This window comes from Eimeria necatrix, genomic scaffold (genome assembly GCF_000499385.1).
Source record: "Eimeria necatrix Houghton genomic scaffold, Enh_scaff129, whole genome shotgun sequence".
Lineage (NCBI taxonomy): Eukaryota > Apicomplexa > Conoidasida > Eucoccidiorida > Eimeriidae > Eimeria > Eimeria necatrix.
The window spans coordinates 64184-72168 of NW_013654905.1; the positions used below are offsets into that span (position 1 = coordinate 64184).

At 59.6% G+C, this 7985-nt stretch overlaps 2 protein-coding genes across 2 annotated transcripts; both read left to right on the forward strand.

Moving 5' to 3' along the window:
* Positions 1-307: 307 nt before the first annotated feature.
* Positions 308-3836, forward strand: ENH_00009950 (tryptophanyl-tRNA synthetase, putative; the record flags this gene model as incomplete). Its single annotated transcript, XM_013584187.1, has 6 exons — positions 308-763; positions 972-1380; positions 1656-1744; positions 2142-2566; positions 2697-2848; positions 3586-3836. 6 exons carry the CDS (start codon positions 308-310, stop codon positions 3834-3836), a joined length of 1782 nt encoding a protein of 593 aa, XP_013439641.1.
* A 3548-nt stretch (positions 3837-7384) lies between these two features.
* Positions 7385-7985, forward strand: ENH_00009960 (hypothetical protein; the record flags this gene model as incomplete). The annotated part of the gene is made up of 1 exon (XM_013584188.1): positions 7385-7985. A coding segment is annotated over one exon (601 nt), but the record flags the coding sequence as incomplete, so codon positions are not given.

Sequence of the window (7985 nt, forward strand, 5' to 3'; positions counted from 1 at the left end):
CTTGCTTGCTGCTGCTGCTGCGGCTGCTGCGGCTGCAGCCGAGTGGACCTCGCTGTTCTCGAGCGCTGCCGATCCCAGCAGCAGCAGCAGCAGCTGCTGCTGCTGCTGCTGCTCACTGCTTTGCTCCTTAACTTGTTTATTGAAAGGTTTTAGCTGGAGGATTTATGTGCATGTAAAGTATACGGAGGCAGCAGCAGGCGCTGCTGCGTGGGCAGCAACTGCTGCAGCAGTCGCTGCAGCAGCTGCTGCAGCATTTGCTGCGGGAGCTGCTGTGAAGCCTCCCCACCTCGAGCCACACTGCAGCAAAATGAAGCAGCAGCTGGATCCGCTGCGGGGCTTGCAGCAGCAGCAGCCACGAAGGAGGCTGCTGCTGTGCCTGGCTGTTCTGCTGCTCCTTTTTGCCGTGCAGCAGCAGCAGCAGCAGCAGCAGCAGCACAGCCTGCTGCCGCTGTCTTGCCACGCACGAAGCCTGCAGCCCACAGCAAGATCTCCCGGCCTGGCTTTCGCTCCTCCCTTGCTGCTGCGACAATTCCACCAGCAGCAGCAGCAGCAGCAGCAGCAGCAGAAACTGGGTGAACTGCAGCAGCAGCTTGACGGCACTAAACCGCTGCGCGAGCCACGCAGCTGCTTCAAGCTGTCAGCAGCAGCAGCAGCAGCAGAAGCAACAGCAGCAGCAGCTCCAGGAGACCGAGGGGGCCCCGTTTACCTCTCTGACTTACCTCCGGGGGCCCTAGCAGGCAAACGCATAGTTGCTGGCCTGCAGGTAGAGCCTGCTGCTGCTGCTGCTGCTGCTGCTGTCATTTTTGCTGCTGTTTCTGTTGCTGTTGTCGCGGATTGTGGCGCTGCTGCTGCTGCGGGCGTTTTGGGTGCTGCTGCTCGAGCTTTTTGCGCTGGAACTGCTGCTGCTGTTGCCGCTGCTGCTGCTGCCCATGCCACAGTGCCTGCTGCTGCTGCTGCTGCTGCTGCTGCAGCCATCGGGTTCGCTGCACCTGGGACACCTGCTGTCGACGCTGCTGCCGCTGCAGCAGCAGCAGCAGCAGGGGGCTGAAACGCGGCTGCTGCTGTGTGACACGCATGCGCTGTACGGCCGCTGCGACCATCCACATAGCAGCAGCAGCAGCAGCAGCAGCAGCAGCATCAGCAGCAACGCAATTGAGGCCCTGGCGCTGGCGTTGGCTTGCGGCATCCGTCCACTGAGCCGCGGAGGGCAGCAGCTGCTGCAGCAGCTGCTGCAGCAGCCTTCTCAGCATCCCCCCGAGCAGCAGCAGCAGCAGCAGCAGCAGCAGCAGCAGCAGCGGGGGGGCACTCTGATCTTGCTGCAGAGCCTGGCCCCGGAGCACGCGCAGCTGGGGGCTTGGCTGCAGAGCCTCGTGCCTCTCAGTGCGTTTTTTATTTATTCCATTTGCTGATCAAAAGACTCTTTTTGCTGCTGCTGCTGCTGCTGCTGCTGCTGCTGCTGCTGCTGCTGCTGCTTCCTTCCCTGCCTCGCTCGGGCTCTGCTGCGAGCTGCTGCTAATGCTGCTGCTGCGACTGCCGTTACCTGTTCCCGCTGCTGCGGACTCCTGCTGCTGCAGTTTGCTGCTGCTGCTGCTGCTGCTTCTTCGGGCTTCTGCGAACTGCCGCTGCTGCTGCTGCTGCTGCTGCTGCTGCTGCAGATTGGGTCATCCGCTGCAGCGCAGCACGAGCAGCAATGGAGGCCCCGGGGGGTGTGAACTCTGTTGGCAGCGTTTTGTATCCTCTGCAGGTAAAAGTATTTATTTATTTATTTATTTATTTATTTATTTATTTATTTATTTATTTATTTATTTATTTATTTATTTATATTATATTCTTGTTTCTTTCTCAATTTCTCATTTGCTTCCGTCTCACCAGTGCCTCGTTTCTGCGTTAACTGTTTTCCATGCCTTGCCTGCTGCTGCAGTTTGCTGCTGCTGCTGTTGCTGTTGCTGTTGCTGCGGTTGCTGCTGCAGCTGTTGGCGTGGCTGCTTCTGCGTGTGTTGCTGCTGCTGCTGCCTGCTGCTGCGGCCTGCTGCTGCAGCGCGTGTGCTCTGAGCCACAGAGTCCGTGTGCTGCTGCTGCCGCCGCAGCGGAGCGCCCAGTCTGCTGCTGCTGCTGCTGCTGCTGCTGCTGCTGCGCTGCAGATGGCCGCAGACATTTTGCTGCACTCCGCCCACTACGTCTTAGTGGGTACTGACCAGCAGCAGCACATTGAGTTCGCCAGAGCTGTAGCCCGCCGCCTCAATGCCAAGTTTTCGGAGGCCCCTGCTGCTCTGGGGGGCCCCCCTCCGTTGCTGCGACAGACACGCGGGTGGCCTCTGCGGCTGCAGCCCCAGGGGCCCCTTTGGGGCCCCCCGGGGCCCCGCAGGGGCCCCCCAGTGCCTCCCAGGGGCCTCCCGGGGCCCCCGGGGCCCCCGTGGGGGCCCCTGGGGCCTCTATGGGCCCCCCCGGGGCCCCCCAGGGGCCCCCTGGGTCCCCGCAGGGGCCCCGCGGGGTCGCGGGCCGCGTGGGTGGGGAGTGGCATGGGCCTTTTTCGCGAGGCCCCCCCGTGGGAGGTGGTTGGTTCCCCGTGAGGGGCCCCTTAAGGGGCCCCCCTGGGTGGCCGGGGGGCCCCTGGCGGGGTGCCCCGGGCCCCCGGGGGGCCCCCAGGGGGCCCCCAGGGGGCCCCTGGTGGTGCATTTGCCTGCGTGCCTGGTGAGCTCGCGGGTGGGGGGCCGCGTGGGCTGCCTGCGGAGGCCGCGGGCCAAAATGAGCAAATCCGATTTGGCCGCGGGGGGCCGCGTGAATTTGCTGGACAGCAGCGCAGCAGTGGCGGCCAAGGTGGCCAAGGCCGTCACGGACGCGGGCAAAGGTGCGCGCCGCAGCTAGCTAGCTAGCTAGCTAGCTAGCTAGCTAGCTGGGGGGAGACAGCTAGCTAGCTAGCTACCTAGCTACCTACCTAGCGGGGGGTAGACAGCTAGCTAGCTAGCTAGCTACCTAGCTACCTAGCTACCTAGCTGGGGGGGTAGACAGATAGCTAGCTAGCTAGCTAGCTAGCGAGCTGGCTAGCTGGAGGGGTGGACAGGTAGCTGGCTAGCTACCCGGTGAGCTGGAGAGGTAGCTGGCCAACGAGCGAGCTAGATAGCGAGCGAGCCAGAGAGCTAGCGAGCTGGCTAGCTGGCGAGCGAGCTCGCTGGCGAGCTAGCTAGCTGGGTAGCTAGCCAGAGAGCCAGCTAGCTAGCTAATTATCTGGTTAGCTGGGGAGCGAGCTAGTAGCCAGATATGTGGGCGAACAGCTAGGCAGCTGACGGGCCAGCTAGCGAGATTGGTAGGCAGGCAATTAGCTAGCTAGGCAACCAGCTAGCCAGCTACCTATCTAGCTAGCTGGCTAGCTCGCTGGTTAGCAATGAGCTAGCTAGCTTTCCAGCTAGTTAGCTAGCTAGCCACAAAGCCAGCTAGCCAGATAGCCAGGCAGCCAGGTAGCCAGCTAGCTAGCTAGCAATCTAGCTGGCCAGCTAGCTAGCCAGCTAGCTAGCCAGCTAGCCAGCAAGACTGTTGTTGTTTGTGGGGTTTGGCGAGTTGGGATGCGGCGCTGGGGTGTACGTACAGGCGTGAGCTACGACCCCGTGCGGCGGCCGGGGGGCAGCAACTTGCTGTCGCTGTTGGCGGCTTTGGAGGGCCGGGGGGAAGTTTGTGTCCGCGAAGAGTTTTGCTGCAGCAGCAGCAGCAGCAGCAGCAGCAGCAGCAGCAGCAGCAGCAGCAGCTGGGCAGCAGTCAAGAGCCAGCTCGCCCTGAAGATCAACCAAACCCTGCAGCCCATCCAAAGGCAAGCCCCCGGGGGATTACGAGTTAGGGGTTAGGGTTTGGGGTTTAGGGTTTGGGGTTTAGGGTTTAGGGTTTAGGGATTAGGGTTTAGGGTTTGGGGCTGGGGTGTGCGGGTGGAGGCAGGCTGGGTTTGGGGGTTAGCTGTGAGTTTAAGTGCTTAGAAACAGCGTTGCGGCCTAACAGCTCGTGGCTGCCCAAACCCTAAACCCTAAACCCTAAACCCTAAACCCTCGTGTGTCCGCCGCGTGCATGCAGCCGCTTCGGGCAGCTGATGAAAAGCCCCGAAACCCTCTGCTGCATTCTCGAGTCTGAAGCTGCTTTCTTCAAGTCCGAGGCCGCCTCGAAGCTGCGCCAATTCCGAAAAGCTTTTGGCATTGAACTGCCCTTTTCCCGCAGCTAACTCAGGTGTACGTACACCCCAACTCGGGTGTACGTACACCCCAACTCGGGTGTACGTACACCCCAACTCGGGTGTACGTACACCCCAACTCGAAGCCTCATCCCGGTGTACGTACACCCCAAGTCAGGCCTCTTCGAGGTGTACGGACACCGCGTTGGGGCCTCAGCTGGGGTGTACGTACACCCCGAGTCAGGGCTCATTTGAGGTGTACGTACACCCCGAGTCAGGGGTGTACGTACACCCGGAGGCGGGGCCTCAACTGAGGTGTACGTACACCCGGAGGCACGGCCTCAACTGAGGTGTACGTACACTCCAAGGCAGGGCCTCGGGTAGCTGCGCCCGGGACTCCGGAAGTAGGGTTCTTGCGAGGTGTACGTACACCCCAAACGGAGCTGCCTCAAGTGTGGGGCCGTCCCGGCGCATGCGTGAGGTGTACGTACACCCCAGTGCGGGTCCAGCCAAAGCGCGGCGCAGCTGAGGTGTCTGTACACCTCGAGCGAGGGCCCCTTCAAGTGTACGTACACCCCAACGCCCGCGCGTGTGGGGCGGCCAGTGTACATACACCTCAGGCTTTTGGATTTCGTGAAGCAGCTTTGCAAACAAAAAGCCAAAAGTGTTTTAATGGAAGTCAGAGAAGGTACAGCCAGCTCTTTCGTGGGTCTTATGTGAGGCCACCGTTTGCTGCGGCTGCTGCTGCAGCAGTTGCTGCGGCTCTTTCTGCAGCTCGTGCAGCAACAGCAGCTGTTGCTGCAGCTGTTGCTGCAGCTGTTGTCATTGCCTTTGCTGCAGTTGCTGAAAACACGTGCTGCTGCTGCAGCCCATGCTGCAGCTGTTTCTTTAGCTGTTTCAGTGGCCCTTGCTGCAGCACTTGCTTTTGCAGCAGCTGTTGCTGCAGCGCTTTTGCTGCAAGTGCTGTTCCCCCAGTCGGTGCTGCAGCAGCTGCTGCTTTGGCTGCTGCTGCAGCAGCCGTTGCTGCTGCAGCTGTTGCTGCTGCAGCTGCTGCTGCTGCTCAACACCTGGTGTCACAGTCAATGTCAACTATGAATGTGAAGAGGTCGGGAGGACCAGAGGTCCAGAAAAACAATTCTTTCTTTCTTAATTCTTTCACTTTTGTCTTTAAAAGAATTTATTTCCTAATATTCTCTTTTGAAAATAATAATTCCATTTACCTAAAGGCCACTTCTGGACACACTGGGCAGCCCCGGGCTCTTCTTGGTGGGCGCCCCCTAAGGGGCCCCCTAAGGGGCCCCCTAAGGGGCCCCCTAAGGGGCCCCCTAAGGGGCCCCCTAAGGGGCCCCCTAAGGGCCCCCTAAGGGCCCCCTAAGGGCCCCTTGAGGGCCCCCTAACCCTAAGGGTCCCCCCTAAGGGGCCCCCTAAGGGGCCCCCTAAGGGCCTCCTAAGGGCCCCTTGAGGGCCCCCTACTGGGGGCTCCCTAAGGGTCCCCAAAGGACCTTCCAAGGGCCCCTTAAGGGCCCCTTAAGGGCCCATAAAGGGCCCTTAAAGGGCCCTTAAAGGGCCCTTAAAGGGTCCTTAAAGGGCCCTTAAAGGCCCCTTGAAGGGCCCTTAAAAATCCCCCTAAGGTTCCTCTAGGGCCCCGCAGGACTCGGCTGTGGGCCAGCTGCTTTGCAGCAGCAGCGCAGGCCCTCTGAAGAGCCGGCGCTGCTGCAGCAGTGCTGCTGCTGCAGCAGTTGCTGCAGCAGTTGCTGCAGCAGTTGCTGCAGCAGTTGCTGCAGCAATTGCTGCAGCAGCTTAGGCTGTTTGGTGCCTAATAGCTCTTTTTTTTTTTCTCTTTTTCAGCTGCAGACCCAGACAGGGTTTTAAGCTGGCGGGGCCTCTTGGCCTTCAGCACTATAAAACCTTTTTTTATCTTTTTTGATTCCTTTTTATCTTTTTTAATTCCTTTTTATCTTTTTTAATTCCTTTTTATCTTTTTTAATTCCTTTTTATCTTTTTTAATTCCTTTTCATCTTTTTTAATTCCCTTTTCTTTGGCCCCAGCTCCCGCCCAGGTCCACTGGGGCCCCTTGACTAAGGGTAGGGGCCCCCAGGGCCCCCGCCTTAGTTAAGGGGGCCCCCGCTGCTGGGGCCCCCTTAACTAAGGAGGGGCCCCAGCAGCTGGGGCCCCCTTAGCTTTCAGTTGCTGTTTTTCTGGCCTTTTCTGCTTTTGAAAAGCTGCCTTTTGGACTCCCGGGGAGCTCAGTTGCAGGGTTTGGGGGCTAGGGTTTAGGGTTTGGGGGCTAGGGTTTAGGGTTTAGGGTTTGGGGGCTAGGGTTTAGGGTTTGGGGTTTACAGTGGATGGCCTGGGCCTCGCTTGGGGGCCTCTGGCTTGGCCAAAAAGCCCGTGGGCTCGCTGCCATACTTTAGAGGCTCTTTCAGCAAACAGCCTGGAGGCCTGGCAGAAGGAAGCGCCATTAAGGGACTTCGAGAACAACAAAAGTCTCAAAATGCAAATTGAAATAAATGAAAATGCAAATGCGAACTATTTAATGGGTTTTATGGGGTGTACAGACACAAGCGAAGGCGTGCAGGCGGCGGAGGGTGGGAAGCAAGGGAGGGGCCTGGTGGCGGAAGTTGGGGTTGAAATTCATTGTATATCTGCGAAATAAATATAATTTGGAATTAAAAAGTACATTTGAAGCTGCTTTTCGAGTTTTTTGTGGTGTTTGCGCGGCGAGCAAGGAGCAGCCCCGCCCGCGCGGCTGCGATCTGCATGCATGGGGCGGGGCCCCGAGGGCCCTTCGGAAGAATCTTGGAGAGTTAATTTGTTTTGTTTAATGCATTAAAAAGTGAATTTGACTCAGCGAATGGAATAGTTGAATTTGGCGGTGAAGTCGAGCCACAGGGGCCCCTCCGGGGCTCGGAGTTCTGTGCTGGCGGCGCGGCGCTGCGGCTATTTCCGCCGGATTTATTTTTCCCGATTTATTTCTTTAATTCCATTTTATAAATTTTGCATTTTAACTTCACTTGAGCTGGACGTACACGGCAGTTTCAGCGCGTTTGCTGGGCCGGGGCGCGGGCGCTCACGGCTGCTGCTGCTGCTGCTGCTGCTGCTGGGCGGGCGGCGGTGCTGGCTGCGTCGGTTTAGCGCAGTTTTCGGGGTTTTTGGAGATTTTAAATGTTATTTGGAAGCAAAAGGGGAAATAAATTCAATTAAAAAGGGATTTTGGACCAAGTTTCGCGCAAGATGGTCGAGGGAGTGGACAGGGGCCCCCGACGCTACGGCTACCCCTGGACGCCCTACTCCACGCTCGCGGACTACAGCAGCAGCAGCAGCAGCAGATACGGGGCCCGCGGGGGCTTTTCCTTTTGGGATTCGGGGCCCCTTAATTGGTGGGGAGAGTTGGGGGGCCCCCCAGCAGCAAACTCGCTGCGCAGCAGCGAGTTTGCTGCAGCAGCAGGGTCGCCTGTGGGGCCCCCGCGGGGCGCGCGTGCTGCGCTGCAGTACCGGCTGCGGCCGCTGGGCAGCAGCAGCAGCAGCAGCAGCAGCAGGGCCTCCTCCGTGGGGCTGCTGCGCATCTTCGTTGCTGCTGCTGCAGTCTCGCTGCTGGTCATGTTGGGCTGGAGGGCCCTCGAGCGCCTGGGGGCCCCCCAGGGGCCCTCCTTTCTGCTGGACCGCCAGGGACTGCAGCAGCTGCAGGACAACTTGGAAGACGCAGCAGCAGCACTCGAAGCAGACTGGGAGGCCTCTTCTGCTGCAGTCCGCGCTGCTTTCGTCAAGCTCTACATGCCCCCTTTCCCTCAACAGGGGCCCCCCGGGGGGCCCCCCGGGGGGGCCCCCGGGGGGG